Source organism: Ostrea edulis, chromosome 8, assembly GCF_947568905.1.
Source record: "Ostrea edulis chromosome 8, xbOstEdul1.1, whole genome shotgun sequence".
Lineage (NCBI taxonomy): Eukaryota > Metazoa > Mollusca > Bivalvia > Ostreida > Ostreidae > Ostrea > Ostrea edulis.
The window spans coordinates 18,565,602-18,585,018 of record NC_079171.1 but is presented as its reverse complement, the minus strand read 5'-3'; the positions used below and the strand labels follow the sequence as shown (position 1 = coordinate 18,585,018).

The 19,417-nt window shown below is 35.3% G+C and overlaps 1 protein-coding gene across 6 annotated transcripts in view; it reads left to right on the top strand.

Annotated features, from left to right (window-relative positions):
• LOC125662903 (receptor-type tyrosine-protein phosphatase epsilon-like) overlaps positions 1-19,417 on the top strand; it is a 66,928-nt gene that overhangs the window by 31,371 nt on the left and 16,140 nt on the right. For all 6 annotated transcript variants that reach the window (XM_056147056.1, XM_056147054.1, XM_056147057.1 and 3 more), the window contains 7 exons: positions 1,322-1,444; positions 5,056-5,202; positions 5,716-5,870; positions 7,583-7,664; positions 7,852-7,922; positions 8,074-8,110; positions 19,095-19,177. In XM_056147056.1, coding sequence (XP_056003031.1) covers positions 1,322-1,444; positions 5,056-5,202; positions 5,716-5,870; positions 7,583-7,664; positions 7,852-7,922; positions 8,074-8,110; positions 19,095-19,177 — 698 coding nt within the window. The remainder of the gene's footprint in view (positions 1-1,321; positions 1,445-5,055; positions 5,203-5,715; positions 5,871-7,582; positions 7,665-7,851; positions 7,923-8,073; positions 8,111-19,094; positions 19,178-19,417) is intronic.

Here is a 19,417-nt window from a genome sequence, read left to right as displayed (position 1 = left end):
ATTCATATGGTGTTTATACCTCTCAAATGATTCGATCACCAAGAGCTTGTTCTGCTATAGTCAGTTTTTAAATCGAGGCAAGCTACTGACAAACAAGTTGATGGCACAAGAGGTTTCAACAGTCTCGATTGAAGTCAGCATTTCGCAAGTTCTATGGTCGTTATAACGATCTAGTTCGTCAATACAACCTATCATTGGGTCAAATGATGTCTGAGGTGTTTCATACCGATTGTTAAGCCGTTCTTGGCAGACTGATCAGGATATAGGGCTCATGGCGGGTATGACAGGTCGACTGGGCATGCTTACTCCTCCTAGGCACTTGATCCCACCTCTGCTTTGACCAAGAGTCCGTATTTGCCCAACTCTGTATTTTGTATTGCTTATAGGAATTATGAGATTTATCACTGTTTGTTATCTCCACCTTTCAAATTTAGAAAGAGCAGGTAGTCCGTTACCAAAATTGTAAATTCGATGATCCCAGGGGTAGGGGTTTTGGTATCAGGATAGGGCCAAAATGGTCAATTATTAAATATGTGAACAATAGAAATTTTTACTTCTCCTCGATAACTATCTTTTGAATTCTTTTCAAATTTGGTATGAAGCATCTTTGAAACAAGGGGGCATAAATTGTAAATTTCAGGATTCCTGCACCCATGGGGCCTTAGATGCGGGGTAAAAACTGCCCAAAATTGTCCAATTTTCAAAAATCGTCGCCTCTAGAACCGCACATGTTTAAGAAGAATTAAATGGACAATGATATAGCTCTCTAGCAGGAAGGCATCTACCAAAATTGTAAATGTCATGATCTCCGGGGTAGGGGTTCTGACCCCAGGGTGGGGCCTAACTTAGTATATAGTGTTTAAGTGGAAGTTTGCTGATACGGTATAAAATCTAAATGGATACTTAGGAATACATGTAGTAGAAAAGGATGTAAAAAAAAAAATGGTGAATTTCACAACCTAGGGTTTTGATTCTAGGATGGGTCCAAATTAGTCATATCTTTTAATGCTAATACACATATTATATTATGTAAAACCTTTCATTAGTGTATGTACTTTTGAGGGCATTGAAGTTTTAAGAACACATCTTGTTTTATACTGTTGCTAAACATTAGACTTTAGCTTAGATATTGAGAACAGGATTTTTTTTTTCTAAATTTCAATGCCCTTGGGAGTAGTGATACTTATTCACTAGTACTCAGGTGACCGATAAGGCCTGTGGTCCTCTTGTTTTGTAATGCATCCAGAAAAGTTTGTCATGTGGTCACATCTTTGTACTGCAAATACAGGCTGGTTCAGTGTTATATTTACTTATTTTGTAGCTTGTGATGCCGGCAGATATGGAGTGAATTGCTCTAAGTCTTGTGGAAACTGTTTTCTGGACATCTGTTCTTATATTACGGGGGAATGCATTTTTACGGAGCCCATTTCTACATACAAGTATGGTTGGTAATTTGTTTTACATCCCGTCGAGAATTTTTCATTCCTATTGAGGTGTCACTAGTTGTAGGTGAAGTCCTATTAAAGATTAGATTTTTTGACACCATAGACAATTGCTTCTTCAGCAAAAATAGAGAAACGAAATATTCATATCTTGTGATCAGTCATCCAAGAACTTACTTTGTTAAACACCACTCTGATTCCACGCAGAAGTATTGAAATAAAAAATATGCTAGAGCTCCTCATTGAAAATTTCTTTGCGGTCTTTGGTGATCAGGTCTTCCAACAGTCTGTTGGAATTCCCATGGGCACGAATTGTGCTCCTTTGTTAGCTGACCTGTTTTTATATTCATATGAAGCAGAATTTATTCAAAAACTTCTACATGAGAAGAAAAAATCTCTTGCTGTGACCTTGAATTCGACTTTTAGATATATCGATGACGTTTTGTCTATTAACAATGATAGCTTTCATTCATATGTCGATTTGATATATCCCTGTGAGCTCGAAATAAAGGACACCACAGAGTCGTCCACTTCTGCTTCATACTTAGATATTTTATTGAAAGTAGACATTAACGGCAAACTGACAACTCAACTGTATGACAAACGGGATGATTTTAGCTTCTCCATCGTCAACTTCCCATATTTAAGTACCAATATTCCATGATCACCTGCAAATGGTGTTTATATATCTCAACTGATTCGATACGCAGGAGTTTGTTCTGCGTATAGTCAGTTTTCAAATCGAGGCAAGCTACCGAAAACAAGTTGATGGTACAGGGGTTTCAACAGTCTCGATTGAAGTCAGCATTTCACAAATTATATGGTCGTTATAACGATCTAGTTCGTCAATACAACCTACCATTTGGTCAAATGATGTCTGACGTGTTTCATACCGATTGTTAGGCCGTTCTTGGCACACTGATTTTGACTACGGATAACTCCGTTACCTGATCAGGATATAGGGCTCACGGCGGGTGTGATCGGTCAACAGGGGGTGCTTATTCTTCCAAGGCACTTGATCCCACCTCTGGTGTGTCCAAGGGTCCGTGTTTGCCCAACTCTCTATTTTGTATTGCTTATAGGAGTTATGAGATTGATCAGTGTTTGTTATCTGCACCCTTTCGTGCTTAGTGTTTACAGCCGTAGCAGTGAGGGTTCTTTAATGTGTGAACGCCTTCCCCGACACGGGACCTCCGTTTATAGTGTCATATCACTTCTAAATGCTGAACGTTTGGCGAATGAGTAATCACTACCTACGTTTACATCGTAGGTTTGACGCAGTTATCCAGGACGAAATTGTGATGTAAATATGTGCAATTACTAGTCAACACAAATTACTATGCATTATTACAGTATAATACAAGAGTACTTAATTTAGCAAATCTATGTTCAGCGTAAATTCTGGAGAACGTAAAATCATAGTATTTTTACTAGTTTTGCACGGTCACTGGAATCCTGCAACTAATGGTGTACATTTCTGCAGTTACCGAGAGTTAGGAGTGCGCTTACCATTGTGGTCCTCGAGTTTCACATAAATAGTATTACGTTACCACATTCTTTATTATCATGAGTTTTAACAGGTTCTATGACAAAAAACAAGGCTTACTTTCTTCGAGTTTATGAAGAAATTTTTTGGAAATGTGCATTTCGTCAATTTGTAGAGTTGGAGAAGGGGGGAGGTGTTATGGCCGGATCTGTCGTTTATTCCTGTTCAAGATATAATGCAATTGATAACGAGGAATTCAGAAATAATTGTTTTAAAAACAACAGACACCTAGAATTCAAAGCACAATGAAAGCATGTGACATAATCAGGCACGTAGCATCGTCAAATCAAATGGAGCGGTGGAGGGGGGACGTTGACTTCATAATATTTCCTGTAAGTTCTTGACAAGTAAATTTTATAAGAAATTCAAAGCTCTAAATACTGAATCTTGGGTGAAGGCAAGGATTAATCCTTCAATGCAATTCTGATTAATTCATCGGATACATTTTACATTTCCACAACGATTCGAAAGAATACTATCTGTTTTTAAAAGAGGAGGAAGGCAATCAGCCTTCCTATAGATCGATCTCTGCACGTAAAAATAACAAACTTTGCATGTGATACAAAGACGACAGACCCTTTGTTACTAAGTACCTGATAATTGGATGTATTGTTGTTCATAAATGAGCCGTTCCTAGCAAAAAGACCCTTGTCTTATACAACAATGTTTTTTAAAAAAAACGTCATGAGAAAACGTGACATCAGTTTTTGCACACTTGTCGAGAAAAAAGGACACGGTTACCAATCACGCGTTGGTTGTTATCTTTGATTGACTGTAATATTTTAACAACAATGAAAGCTGCTGTAATATTTTGAGGGATTGTTCTTTATAGTTAACACTTAAGCACTAAAATACGTAAGGGCCTTTTTGCTAGGAACGGATTAAATGAAGAAGAAAAAAACACTCAAGCTAAATGTGACATCACAATTCACCGTTTACGTCGCTGGTGTTATATTCTCCGCATTAAATAAATAGGTGGATCATGTAGTTATTCTCATATATTCTCTCTTTAATATTTCGATGTTACTGGGCGATTAGCACAAGGGAAATTTCACAAATGATGTATATTTTGAAGTGAATGGTTATTTCTACTTCTAATACTTCTTATTACCAGCTTGTCAGAGTTATGGCGCTTTGATGACTCTTGTGGGTCATTGGATAAGATGTGTTAGATATATTGACGACGTATTATCTATTTACAAAAATAATTTTCATTTATATGGCGATTCGAAAAATCCCAGTGAACTCGAAATAAAGGACACCACAGAGTCGTCCACTTCTGTTTCATACTTAGATATTTTATTGAAAGTAGATATTAACGGCAAACTATCAACTCAAATTTATAACAAACGGGATGATTTCACCTTCTCAACTACCCATATTTACGTAGCAGTATTCCATTATCACCTGCATATGGTGTTTATATCTCTCAAATGATTCGATACGGAAGAACTTGTTCTGCGTATGGTCAATGTTTTAAATTAAGGCAGGCTATTGACAAACACGTTGATGGTGGAGGGGTTTTAACAGTCTCGTTTAAAGTCAGCATTTCGCAAATTCTGTGGTCGTTATAACGATCTAGTTTGCCAATACAACCTATCATTGGGTCAAATGCTGTCAGGTGTTTCATACCGATTGTTAGGCCGTTGTTGGCTCACTGATTTTGATTCTTGTATATCCAGGGGGCCTTGTTTGCCCAACTATTTTGTATTGCTTATAGGGGTTATGAGATTGATAATTATCCGTTATCTTCACCATTCATACTGTAGACATCACATAAAGGACAAAGTACATATAGTGATGATATGTACTGTAGTTATTTAAGGACCTATATTATACGATATAATGTATAATTTAATGTAAAAAGACAAAATTACACTAAATAAATCTTCATTTATACAAAAAAGTAAACAAACACTGAGAAATAGAAATAGTTTGCACCGCGCAAGGATTCACTTAGCGACAGTATACTGTCAGTTAAGTCCAAAGATGTTAGATGTGGAAATATGTTGGAAAAAATGAATTACTTATAAGTTATTGTCATTAAAATCGATATGTACTTTTTAGAGTCAGAAAGAAATCCAAGCAGTGAAGAATTCAAAGACTTCCTTCTCCTTGTTTGTGTCAGCACTGCGGCGTTACTGACGATTATGGTATTGACAGGGACGTGGAGAGTAGGAATGCACTACAGGGCTCGACGTGGAACCAACCGTAGTAAGCAGCAATGTTAAAACAGATTTAAGTTTAGAAATAGACTGAGGATGTTTTATGCTTATTTGTTGACATCAAAGTGACATTGTATTTCACCCTTGATATACATGTAATATCCGAGTACACCGTGGACAGCGTGTAATTTACATATACAGTGTAGTACGTGTAATTTACCGTGTAGTGCGTAAGAGTTACAGTGTAGTACGTAAGAGTTACAGTGTAGTGCGTAAGAGTTACAGTGTAGTACGTAAGAATTAAAGTAGCTGCATTCAGGTAGTCTGTATTGTCCATGTTGACATTTTCAAATATATAATTTGATATTCTGTAAACGCGTAATATTGTAAATTTAAACATCACCATTGCTACGAATATCAAAATAGTTTTAATGTCTTTTAAAGTATACTGAATATGAATACCTCAACTTGAAGATGTTGAAAACCAAGAATTATGAACTGATATTAATTTAATCGTATTGCAGGATATGGTTATGAACTAATTAATTCAATTGTATTGCAGGGCATGATTTGTTTGACGATATGGCTGTCGGGATGTCAGAGGAACCATTCATACCAACGTTTGTAACAGATACATGTATTCCAATAGAGGCATTGCACAGTGTAATTGATACAAAAGCACTGGACAATAATTCGATATTTGTTGCAGAATTTTCGGTAATATTACGGTCCTGAAAATTACTGTATCAATATTATGTGACCCCTCTTTCAAGGGGAGCATTTTGTTTTTGTACTTTCTGTCCGTCCGTCTGTCTGTCAGAAAATCTTGTGAACACTTCTCCTATTTGGCTTATCGGATGGATTTGAAACTTTGTACAATGCTTTATTGTCATTTGTAGATGTGCATATTGTCGGGACAGGAGGATCCAATTATTTTCCTAAAAGTTATAGTGGATCTAAAAGGGGTGGAGGATGTTAAAATAGCTTGTGAATGCTTCTTTTCCTACATGGCTTATCCGATAGACTTGAAATGTTATACAATACTTCAATGCCATTTGCAGATGTGCATATTGCAGGGACAGGAGGATCCAATTGTTGTCCGTAAAGTTATAGTGGATCTGAGGGATATAGGGTGTAACATAGTTTGCGGACACTTATCCTACATATGTATATGGCTTATCGGAGTTCATAATGTCTCTATTCCTGCTCTTGCATTCTCCACCATACCATGCAGTGCATTAAGGGGAGGAGGTTTCAATTGGAACACTTCTAATTTGGGGAGACATTTGTTTTTCATTAAAATAATCTCTATTTTCTTTATATCATCGTAAAGAGGCACCATGGTGTTTTGACATCATTAAGGCTAGTATCGAACTAAAAAGTAACATGGGGATAGCTACCGAGGGAGGTCATGCTATACATATGTATTATTCTTATGAAGATCTAAATTCTTTACAACACCACTGACGTCATTTGTTGTTAACCTTTGTTCTTAATATCATAATAATGGACATGCATACATGTATTACATTGCGCGATATTCATCCGTTCGTCTGATGTACTACGAGTTTAAAAAGGAAAAACGTTAAAATGTCCATTTCCACACACGTCTAAATGTTCACTCAGTTTTATTTTACGGTATTCCGGTACTTGAATGTGTTGCTTATGTACACGAATTCTGGCTCTAGGAGTTGTTCCTGTCTCTCCGATATAGAGTTTTCTACACCCGCTACATGTAATTCTTAGAGCCACAAGACATATTCGCATTTACGTTGAATTCCTTTCCGTTGAAATTGAAAGTTTGTCCCTATATATATATATATATATATATATATATATATATATATATATAAAGCACTAGAAATGACCAACGACACGAACAACAGTGAATTGTCAAATTTTCATGTCAACCAGTCCCTTCCTCAGGACGATAGAATATTTACATAGAAAATAAAACTAAATAGAAAACGAAACTAAAACTACAACTTAACTACAAAAGCTGATAACAAACAAAACGTCTACATATTAAAATCATTGAGTGTAATATGTGGGAATAGAAAAGTCTGTCCCCATCGAGCGTCAAGACAGATCTGAACTGACTCATCCTACGCTGGATCAAGTCCATATATATATATATATATATATATATATATATATATATATGTTTATGCCATGACCATAACACGATTCTGATTTATAAATATAAAAAAAAATAGAAGACGGATTTATATACGTGCTAGCACTTGTTTCCGAATCCTGTTTCATTATACACCTCTTTGTATGTTTCATGCAATGTTTCATTCAATAAATATAGTTTAAACCAAAACGAAATGAATCTAGTCCATATGAAGGGGCTCAGTGGATTTAGGATTTTAAAACCATGTATTTAAAGTTTTCATATAAGAAATAATTTATTCCTTGTATTACAGTCACTTCCTGTTGGAGTGATCCATGACCACGAGACAGAAAACGTATCCAGAAAAAGACATTCCAAGATATATATGGCTTCGGGTACGTTTCTTTGTTGTCATTATCAAAGCCATTTTTATCAATAAAACCACGAGGCTATTTTTTCATGCAAGGTTAATCCATCCATTACTATCCCATGCAGCATAAAATAAAACTCCAAGATTAATTCGTTTACTATGTTTCATTGAATAAAATACTGGGTTTTTGTTGTTGTTTTTTTAACTTAAAGATGAGGGGGGAAAGAATAGTGTACCATTTGGTATCAGTTCCTCGGATTCTATATATGCCAGCTATATAAAGGTGAGAAAAACAACCTATGTTAAACTACTAGATGTATATGATTTTAGATATATATTTTTTCTCGCTTCCATGCAGAACGAGAAATAATCAATTCATACAGATCCAAAACTAACTCGTATTTTAAAATGAAAACAAGTATTTATTATTGTAGAATGTTGATGGTAAAATAGCCTACATTGCTTCACAAGGTGAGTAGTAAAATAATTACGTTGGAAGTTAATGTAAATAATTTATAAGATGGCAACTATACTTCATCTGAAACGGAGTACATGTATATTGCAATACCTATGCAAACTACATCTTTTGTAAGAATTTTTTTTTCGTGTTTTTTTTTTCCATTCATCCCATTCACGAATTTTTCACTCTTGTAAAGACGTCACCAGCTGTACGTAAAGTAACCACAAATTTTCAACTGAGCTTGACATTCAAAGCTGTAACTGGGAGAGTTATGTGTCGTGTCAATCTCTGTTTAATATATACATGCATGATGTTCTAGGCTTTAGGAGGGAGAGTTATGTGTCGTGTCAGTCTCTGTTTAATATATACGAAATACCGTGTGGTTTACTACCGGGTCTTTGGTGAAGTAAAATTACCCACCTGTATGAAAGCTGACATTATTTAAGAAGTAGAGTAGATTCTCTTTATCCGCCATATTTCTCTGCCTATCCGCCGTATGAGATGAATGTTTTATTGTTCTATGTATCAGGGTTTGCATGGTATATAAGGGGATGAGTTTGCTACGCTTCACATCAGTGGTTTCGATTTACCTGTGCTGGTAGCTTCGACAGTGCTCAAAATTCCGATAAAAATCATTCTAAAAGCTTTAAAACTAAATTTAAAATAACTTTTCTTTACAAAACTATACGAAAACGCGGAGAAATATTTTATCTATTATCTATTGATAGAATGGAATAAGCAAAGGACATAAAATTTATGCCATTCACTTCAAGCAAAATGCAAATGCATAAATACTACTGTACTTATGCACATGGCATAACAAATGTAATGATTGAGTTAATCATATTCTGAGTCGTTATCAGGCACATAGAATCAAGGGGAGGGAACAAGGGGGGCCTGACCCCCACCTTTATTAACAATGACCATTATTTGTTATTTTGTAATGCAAATAAAAGATATATTGGGTGATCCCCCAATTGACCCCAGCTTGAAAGTTCTGATATGATAGTAAAATACACCCATCACCACCAATTTAGAAAGTGAAGATTGGGTAAAAACAAAATTATGAGGCACTCATAGTAGAGGATTCTAACCACCCCATCCTACCCAACATCCAAGGTTTGAGGAAAATGAAGTTTGGGGGAAGTTATTGAGGCAGTGAAAGTAAAAGATTCTTTAAACCCCTCCCCAACTAATTAGGACTTTGCTCAAGTGTATATGTACGTGCAGTCATTATCAGATTCCTGATTTCTATAAACTGCAAAACACCTGACTAGTCAAGCATTCAATATAGGATTTTTTTTCGACTCTGATATCTCCCCTGATTAACGGCATCCTGATTCGCACGGGTGAAGTGTGTCGCAGTCTGTATAATGGAATGACAACGTGTTGTAAAGTAATGTTTCGAGGATTTATCAGAATAAAGAGAATCAAACATTTTCGGTAAGTGCACATCTCCGATACCTGTTGAAAAGATGTCCGAGTATGACATGTGCATTACACATTATGCATATAACATTTACTGTATTTTGTAAGAATTGATGTGAATAATATATATTTTATGCTCTTTTTCAGTAGTATACATGTCCAATAAATACTTTGTAATTTTGAGCAAAACGTGGTGTTTTAAATCATGTTTTAAAATGTTATTTTATTTATTTCTCATTCCCTATGTATTACTATCGGAGATGTGCGCTGGACGAGTCAGCCTAGGAAAAGCACCCAGGTGTGACAATCACACTAGGGGTATATACAGGTAGAGTAAATTTGGCTACCTGAGATAAATATGGCGGTTAAGATGAGAAATGTGTACGTATTTATTAATTCATGTCAGCTTTAAATGTATCATTGAAGCAGCTCTGGCTTGGAGAACAGAACCCGGCGTCTCCTGTACATAACGTCAGCGCACTGAGCACTAGGTTACGACGGTGATCAAGCGTACACGTGTTTTCATTCACCTTTACAAATTACTCGGGACTTACATCTGAGATTATCATGCTATATGTAGACTTTCCAAATGGTAATCAAGTCATGTTTTGATATTAATCGATAATTTCCACTGTTTGCTAAAATGACAGCCAACCAATCGAAAACAAGAATTAAACCATAATCTCCAGGACTAATATTCAAGCATAACACCACAACTGTCCAGTTTCTGTATCAGCTTTTATTGTAGAATGTAGTGATGATTGTAAATGCTGCTATATGTTCTTTTGTGATGTATTTACTCTGTTTACCTGATCAAAATATAGGACTCACGGCGGATGTGACCGGTGGACAAGGAATGCTTACTCCTCCTATGTACCTGATCCCACCTTTGCTATATCCAGGAGTCCGTGTTTTGCCCAACTCTCTATTTTGTATTCCTTATAGGAGTTATGAGATCACTGTTCGGTCCCCCCCCCCCCACATTTTCATCTAAACCCTTTGACGGAGTCTGGCATGAGGCTTTAATTCACAAACTTCAAATGTAGAGAAAAAAATCAAAGGACCACTTCTAAAAGTTGATAGTTGTAAGAACACAATAAGTAATGTATAGAAATTTATTTTCTTCTTTGGAAAATGTAAACGCTGGAGTTCCTCAGAGCTCGCTTTTCGGACCACTTTTTTGTTGTACATGTATGAACATGTAAATGATGCAGTTAACATTGTAGATTATGTGCTGACGATAAGTCGTTACATCACTGTTCAGATAATGTCTGTCTTATACTAAGTAAATGGTCAAGCAAGAGATGTTTGTAAAACACATATGCCCCCATGGTGCAAAATTGAAAAGGGTTATACATACCCATCATTTAATTGAGAGTAGTATCATCAATTCAAAATATTGAGCAGACAATATCTCCCTATGTCAAGAGTGAATTGACCATGTGACCTAAAAATCAATAGGGGTCATCAACTCCTGATGATGTACCAGTGTACCAAGTTTGATGTCTGTCAAGCAAAGGATTCTAAAGATATTGAATGTACAGTATATTCCTATGTCCAGTTTGACCCTTGACCTTTGACCATGTTACCTCAAAATCAATAGGAGTCATCTTCTCCTAATGATGTACTAGTGTACCAAGTTTGATGTCTGTCAAGCAAAGGGTTCTCAAAATATTGAGAGGACAGTATATTCCTATGTCCCGTTTGACCCTTGACCTTTGACCACGCGACCTCAAAATCAACAGGTGTCATCTTCTCCTGATGATGCACCAGTGTACCAAGTTTAATGTAGGTCAAGTAAAGGGTTCTCAATATATTGAGCAGACAGTATATTCCAATGTCCAGTTTGACCTTTGACCATGTGATATGAAAATCAATAGGGGTCCTCTTCTCCTGAATATATACCAGTGTACCAAGTTTGATATCTGTCAAGTAAAGGGTTCTCAAGATATTGAGCGGACAGTATATTCCAATGTACAGTTTGACCCTTTACCTTTTGACCTGAAAAACAATAGGGATCCTCTTCTTTTCATAACCAACCCACATATGCAATATCATTATGATCAAGTGTATGGTTCTCAAGATATTGAGCGGACATGTGGTCTACCGACCGACCGACGGGTGCAAACCAATATGCCCCTCTTTTTTGAAGGGGGACATAATAAATGTTTATTGAAATTTAACTCTCACCAAATAATACAAATGTACAAGAATTCCCTAACTTAATTTCGAATAACTCACTACGCAAATTTAGATATGCATCCGAGTTATTTCCCTGTAGAGAACTCTTGTGAACAGTAAGGCGCAAAACAATTTCTTGACATGCGAGAGTGTGACACATATCGATCATTGTATAAGTGACTGTGCTCAGTCAGTTTCTCATACAAAGTTTCATTACCCAAATTCGACTGATACACAAACTAAGTAAATGATAAGTACTCGGAGAGCAATTTTAAAATACATGGAATTCTTATTATGTCACGTTTGTCGTATGTATCATATCTTGGATATTACTTGCAAATATGACTTTGTGTCAGTAAAAAAAATCTTAACATTTTGTTATTTCCTACAGTTATACAGAAGCTGCTTTTAATACATCGTCTTCCTCACTGACTGTAGATCCACTCATTTAAAGTTCCACTAAATGCACCTCCTACACAAAAGAACACTTATCTCGAAACTGGTTAATCGGAATATGTCAGAGAACACACATGCTTGAAGACTTTGTTGTCTTCAAAATTAGGGTGGTCAGATTGCATTGATAAGCATTTTTGAAAAGCTTACAAAAACATAGATTGCTTTTTTCTGTGTTAAGGGATATTCTATCTTATTACATTCTATACACAATGTATAATTTATCAGACCAAAACATGAATATGCTGTTTAAGTATGGTCTGGATGCACAAAAGCAGACACAGAAAATCTAGAAAAAGTTTAACTAATTGCAGCGTGGTCTTACGTGGACACAGGTTGGGAACCTGTAAAAGGTAGAAGAGACAGAGTTAGGCTTGTAACAATCTATAAGATATACATGTACAACACTTTACTTCCCATGTGTCTACAAAGTATAGTATCTAATATAAAGAAGTTAGTTTCTGGATTTTCTACTCGTATTTCTTTAAACTATTGATTATCAAATGCAGTTTGGAATCAATCAGCACATACTTTATTCCTGATACTGCCAGAAATTGGAAAATTCTTACTATTGATACAAAACTTATATTAATAATTTTTATAATCTGCTAAATGATGTTGCAAATCCTCCGCATTATTTTTCATATGGGAAAAAGATCTTTTAAATATAGTTCAAACAAGGTTGAGAAACAGCTGTATCTTAAACACTGACTTATCTTCATTATAATCCAATTTGCTATGTGGACCATTAGAAGATGCTTACCATTAGTTTGAACCACCCAGCACATTTTATCGTAATTGGAAACACGTTGATTCATGTATTATTTAATGTAATAAGTCAAAATACATAACAAAATATCATCTGATTTTCAAACAATACTTTTAAGTTCAAGTGGGTGAGAAGTTAAGCACATGCACCTGCATAATCTTACGCATGTCCCTATTGTGATAGTTCTTCCAGATGTGATAAAGAATGGTTGCAGAAGATGAATTGAGATATTAATCAAAGCAACTGTGGAGTTTTAGGAAACTCTAGAAGGTAAATTGAAATACAGTTATTTGTATGTTTAATATAGTCACAGGTCAATCAAAACTTCTTGTCATTGTCCGTTACTAATTCACAGACTTAAATGTCATAAAACCAATTTGAATTCTGTTTAGATGCATATATAACGCAATTTGAATTTTCATTTGAAAAAGAATTAAATATGTCCCATTCTATCAAAGTGGGCTGTAACTTCGCACACCTATACTATATTTACAAAGAGTTTTCTTGCACAGATTTATATAAAATCATACATGTGAAATCTACAAGTATTTATTATTAATGCTGGACAACTCGCCCTCAAGACAACTCGCCCCCTCTTCGAGACAACTCGCCCTCAAGACAATTCGCCCCTTCTCAAGACAACTCGCCCCCTCTCTTAAGACAACTCGCCCCCAATGCTATATATATATATTATCACACTTTATTCCTATTGTTGTTTGTACGAAAATCTACACTTTTAACCTGTTAAAGATACATCTTTTTATTTCATACTTTAAAACGAAGATCATGGTGAAATTCTAATAGAATTATACACAAAATTGAAAAATGGTATATTTTTCATAATTCATTATTGACTAAGAATTATATTTACTGATCTTCACTTAATTATTTAAAAGAAATAAATGTCTCCAGTATTACGAACATTTTGGGATCTTTATTGGGGGGGGGGGGGGGGGGGGTATCAATACGGTATGTATTACATAAGTGTAAGGCATGGGAGCGTTTCTCAACTACATTTTTATTCTTGTTGAAAAATCATGAATTTCCTATTCAAGAAATTTTATTACGGTTTTGTTTTATACTTATTATTTTCACGCGGCGATTTCAAAGTGAAAAGTTAGTATTTTAACGTTTGAAGTAAATACTTAAGAGCGGGGGAAATCAAATAATTAGATTTAAAGCAATACAAACAGATAATTGATAATTAATTATACTACGCCGGCTGGGTAGCCAGCTAACACACTCCCTACCAAAACCCAGCTCGTGTCTGCTGTAATTATATATTTTACATCAAAGTGATGATGAAGGTACTTAACTCAAGCACGGAGTTAAAGCTAGGTTTTGGTAGGGAGTGTATTAGCTGGCTACTCAGCCGGTGTGGTATAGTTAATTAAATAAAAAGACGTATCTTTACGCGGTTAAATGTGTAGATTTTTGTACAAACAAAATAACAAAAATAGGAATAAAGTGTGATTATATATATATACATATATATATATATATATATATATATATATATATATATATATATATATATAATTCTATAAAAAAAAAAAGCAGGAAAATATACAGTTCCAAAATATATTTAAATCACTAGCGCTTTTTGGATTTTAACATCCATCCTCAGGTGAATACAAATTAATAATTAATACAAAGTTGTTTATCTTAGAGACGTCTATTGTGACGTCATGATAGTCTTTGCGAGGAGGGAATAGATACATGACGTCATAATACAAAAGTTCGGGAAAGGTGACTTGGACAAAATAAGCATGAACATTTACATGATAAAAGTTGATGAATTAAGAGGTTTAACAATCAGAATTTTTCATATATTGATACAGAAAAAAGCCCTTCAAAAACTACAGAATGACTATGAAATTATCCTCAAAGAGGCAGACAAAGGAGGAGCAATAGTCTGTATGGATAAAGCATTTTACAAATCCCTTGTGCTTCTACATATAGAGGATAAGAACTTTTATGTAAAACTACCAGAAAATCCCGATAAAAATATTTTGAGGAATTTAAAACAGATGTGCCGAAAACACGGACACTTGTTAAAAGAAAGTGAATTTGACTATTTAACAAACTTTGAAATGAAAACTAGTAATTTCTATGGGCTACCGAAAATACACAAAAGCAACCACATCAAGACCGCTATTGAAGAACAAAATCAAACATACATAACTACTAGTGAACCTATGGATCTAAAACTACGACCAATTGTGGCTGGACCTGCATGTCCAACACACAGACTCAGTAATTTTATAGATATTTTGTTAAAGGATATATGCCAAAAAGTTCCTAGCTACATTCGGGATAGTATGGATTTTCTTAACAAACTCCCAGAAATTGTAGACCAGAATACCTTACTTGTAACGAGTTTATATACAACTATAACTTTTTGGATAGAAAAACACCCGGAACTTATCCCAAGAAATTTCTCAATGGAATTTATTATAGATTCCATAAAATTCATTTTGGAAAACAACACATTTCATTTTGATGGCGAATTCTACAAACAAATCAAAGGAACAGCTATGGGAACTAAAATGACCCCTACATACAGCATTGTAGTAATGGGATATTTCGAAGAAATGTTATATCGAAAAGTCGATGAGCAAATGAGTCAGGAGCTTGGACAAAATCTGAGGAATTCATGGAAAAGATATCTAGATGACTGTTTTATATTTTGGGAAAAATCCAAAGAAGACCTGATCAAGTTTCACAATTTGTTGAATACGCTCAATCCAAATATCCAGTTTACCATGGAATACAGTGATACTTCGATTCCCTTTTTGGACATCAAGGTGATAAAACATGAAACCAACATCCTAACTGATATATTTTACAAAAAGACGGACACACACCAATATATGAATTTCAAAGCATGTCATCCTACACACACTAAAAGGAATATCCCGTACAATTTGGCCAGAAGGATTTGCACTATTGTTAAAGATGATAATACTAAAGACCAAAGACTGGCAGAATTGAAAATATTTCTTACTGCGCAGAATTATCCGGAAACACTCATTCTTTCAGCCATAAATGAAGCAAAGAAAATTCCACAGCATACACTTAGAACAACAAGAGAAAAAGAACACGATCCTTTCCTAATACCATTTATGACAACTTACAACCAAAACATATGAATATCTTTCAGGAATCTAAGAAGAATTTTACAGTTATCGAGCGTGATTTAGAACTTCAAAAAATTATTCCCAAATCCGACCTACTTCACAGCCAAAGACAACCATCCAAATTGAAAAAATTATTAACAAAAGCCAAATTCAATTCAACGCCTGAAAAATACGCAGTTTCTACATGTGGTGACTCAAGGTGTGGTACATATCCCTTCCTAAAAACAGGACCTTCTATTACTTTTAAATGCGGAAAATATTTTACTGTAAATGATAACATGTCATGCAAGTCGAAAAACTTACTATACTACATTATTTGCAACGGGTGTGGCGAGGAATATATTGGACAAACCGGAACACAACTAACAGCGAGGATGCGTGTCCATCGCCAACAAATTAACGATCCCAGTACAAGAAATACCCCATGCAGCAAACACTTTGACACCTGTGCTAGAGGCAACTACAGCGTATTTCCATTTTATAAACTTAAAACAGAATCAACGTCCATGAGACTTGCTAAAGAAAATTATTTCATTAAACTGTTTTCTCCTAAACTAAATTTTAATCAATGCATATATGAAAAATTCTGATTGTTTTATCATGTAAATGTTCATGCTTATTTTGTCCAAGTTACCTTTCCCGAACTTTTGTATTATGACGTCATGTATCTATTACCTCCTCGCAAAGACTATCATGACGTCACAATAGACGTCTTCACCTGAGGATGGATGTTAAAATCCAGAAAGCGCTAGTGATTTAAATATATTTTGGAACTGTATATTTCCCTGCTTTTTTAATTGAATTATTTTGACTGTGATATCAACTCTTTCTATTTGGATTATATATATATATATATATATATATCTTATCCTTAGACGGTACCAATTTTTATGTATATATATATATATATATATACATACATTTATCAAAATTGGTACCCTATAAGTTTTACATCATAACCCCTGGGTCGAGGCTGTTGGACTGTTAGTCCCCAAGAGTCTCTACAGCCCAGTAGCTAAGTACTTCGTTACTAGCTTGAAAATACGGATGTATATTTAATTGCTGTTATAAAATTTAGAAATTCATTTCAAAATTAAGGATTATCTCCCTCATGGATAGCTCTTATCCTTAGACGAATTTGACTCCACTTTTTTTGGTACACTGGTTTTCCCTATAATAGCTCTAAAACTTCATTGTTTTTCGGATTTCAAACATTTCGGTTGAGCATCACTGAAGAGACATTATTTGTGGAAATGCGCATCTGGTGCATCAAAATTGGTACCGTATAAGTTTTACACACACACACACACACATATATATATATATATATATATATATATATATATATATAATATACATTGGGGGCGAGTTGTTCCGAAGAGGGGGTGAGTTGTCTTGGGTGGCGAGTTGTCCTGATTTATTATTATACTTTCATGTAAAATACTCGAATCTGATTGGTCGAGACGCATTTGAAAAAACATATTGTTACCCTCTGAGAACAGATAGCATGCGCCCCAGGGTGATAATATCTAGCAACGGGTAACAGTACTTGACAACGGGTGATATCATAAAAAATTATCACATGCGTCAAATTTATGCTCGTATGGTTCGCCGTAGATTGTTAGACGACGGTATTTGAGCGTTTGTAATAAACGGGATTACCCGCATCGATATACGAAATGTCGCATGACAGTGATTGATCAAATGTCAACAGACGTAAGTTTTTCTGCTCTCCTGTTTACATAACATCCCTCGAGAAACCATTGTCAACCTCGGCTACGCCTCGGTTCACAATGGTTTTATCGGGATGAAAATTTTCAATGTTACCCTCAACTACATGCAATATTTATATACTATGTTCCCAACATCTGATATACAATTCCCTTTAAGATGTATATAAAATGTGAAGATAACACCTATAAGGAATACAAAATGGAGGGATTGGCAAACACGGACCCCTGGACATACCAGAGGTAGGATCAGGTGCCTGGGAGGAGAAAACATCCCCTGTCGAATTTTACTTAGTTTAAGGCCTTCGGGAGCTAATAACAATATGAACTTAGAGGAATAAACATTATTTTAGTTTTGCTAGTAAACGTCGTTGTTCGACTAAAGACAACAGAGCCATGAGGACTTTCACGAAATAATAATCCAAATATTTACAGAACAATTGGTATAGAGCCATTATGCTGAGCAAAATCTTAGATGCCAGTAACATTTTAGAGTTGTCGTGGGGGTGTTAAAGTTTACGGAGGTTTGATCTGAGCTGTAGTAAGGGTGTTAAATTTTACAGAGTTTTGTATTGGGGTGTTAAGTTTTAGGGAGGTTTGCAGTGGGGATGTTAAGTTTTAGGGAGGTTTGTAGTGGGGTGTTAAGTTTTAGGGAGGTTTGTAGTGGGGTGTTAAGTTTTAGGGAGGTTTGTAGTGGGGTGTTAAGTTTTAGGGAGGTTTGTAGTGGGGGTGTTAAGTTTTAGGGAGGTTTGTAGTGGGTGTTAAGTTTTAGGGGGGTTTGTAGTGGGGTGTTAAGTTTGAGGGAGGTTTGTAGTGGGGTGTTAAGTTTGAGGGAGGTTTGTAGTGAGGGTGTTAAGTTTTAGGGAGGTTTGTAGTGGGGTGTTAAGTTTTAGGGAGGTTTGTAGTGGGGTGTTAAGTTTTAGGGAGGTTTGTAGTGGGGTGTTAAGTTTTAAGGAGGTTTGTAGTGGGGTGTTAAGTTTTAGGGAGGTTTGTAGTGGGGTGTTAAGTTTTAGGAAGGTTTGTAGTGGAGTGTTAAGTTTTAGGGAGTTTGTAGTGGGGTGTTAAGTTTTAGGGAGGTTTGTAGTGGGGTGTTAAGTTTTAGGGAGGTTTGTAGTGGGGTGTTAAGTTTTAGGGAGTTTGTAGTGGGGTGTTAAGTTTTAGGGAGGTTTGTAGTGGGGTGTTAAGTTTTAAGGAGATGGTCTGATCTGAAGCAACAACATAGAACACAAACATACTTTTTTTTCTAAATGAAAAAACTCCTTGAGTTTTTTTTTTAATTGAACTTTAAATATAGTGGTGTCCAAGTTCAACTGGCACATGGTTTGGAATGAAAACGTCCACAAGATCGTCCTCATTTATGACAATCAGGAACACAAGGTAAAGAGTTTGTTTGCCGTTTTATTTTATTGTCATAAAAGTATAATCAACAGAGAAACAGTTGCATGCAAACTTTTGTTTTTTGACTACAAATATGATATAGCGTTGTTGTTTTTTTTTTTCATAAGTTAAAAGTGATTACTTCTGTACATTATATTTACATTTGCACTGCTCGGTTATAGTAGTAACAGTAATATATACATGTATACATATATCAAACGAACTGGCACAGATCTGAAT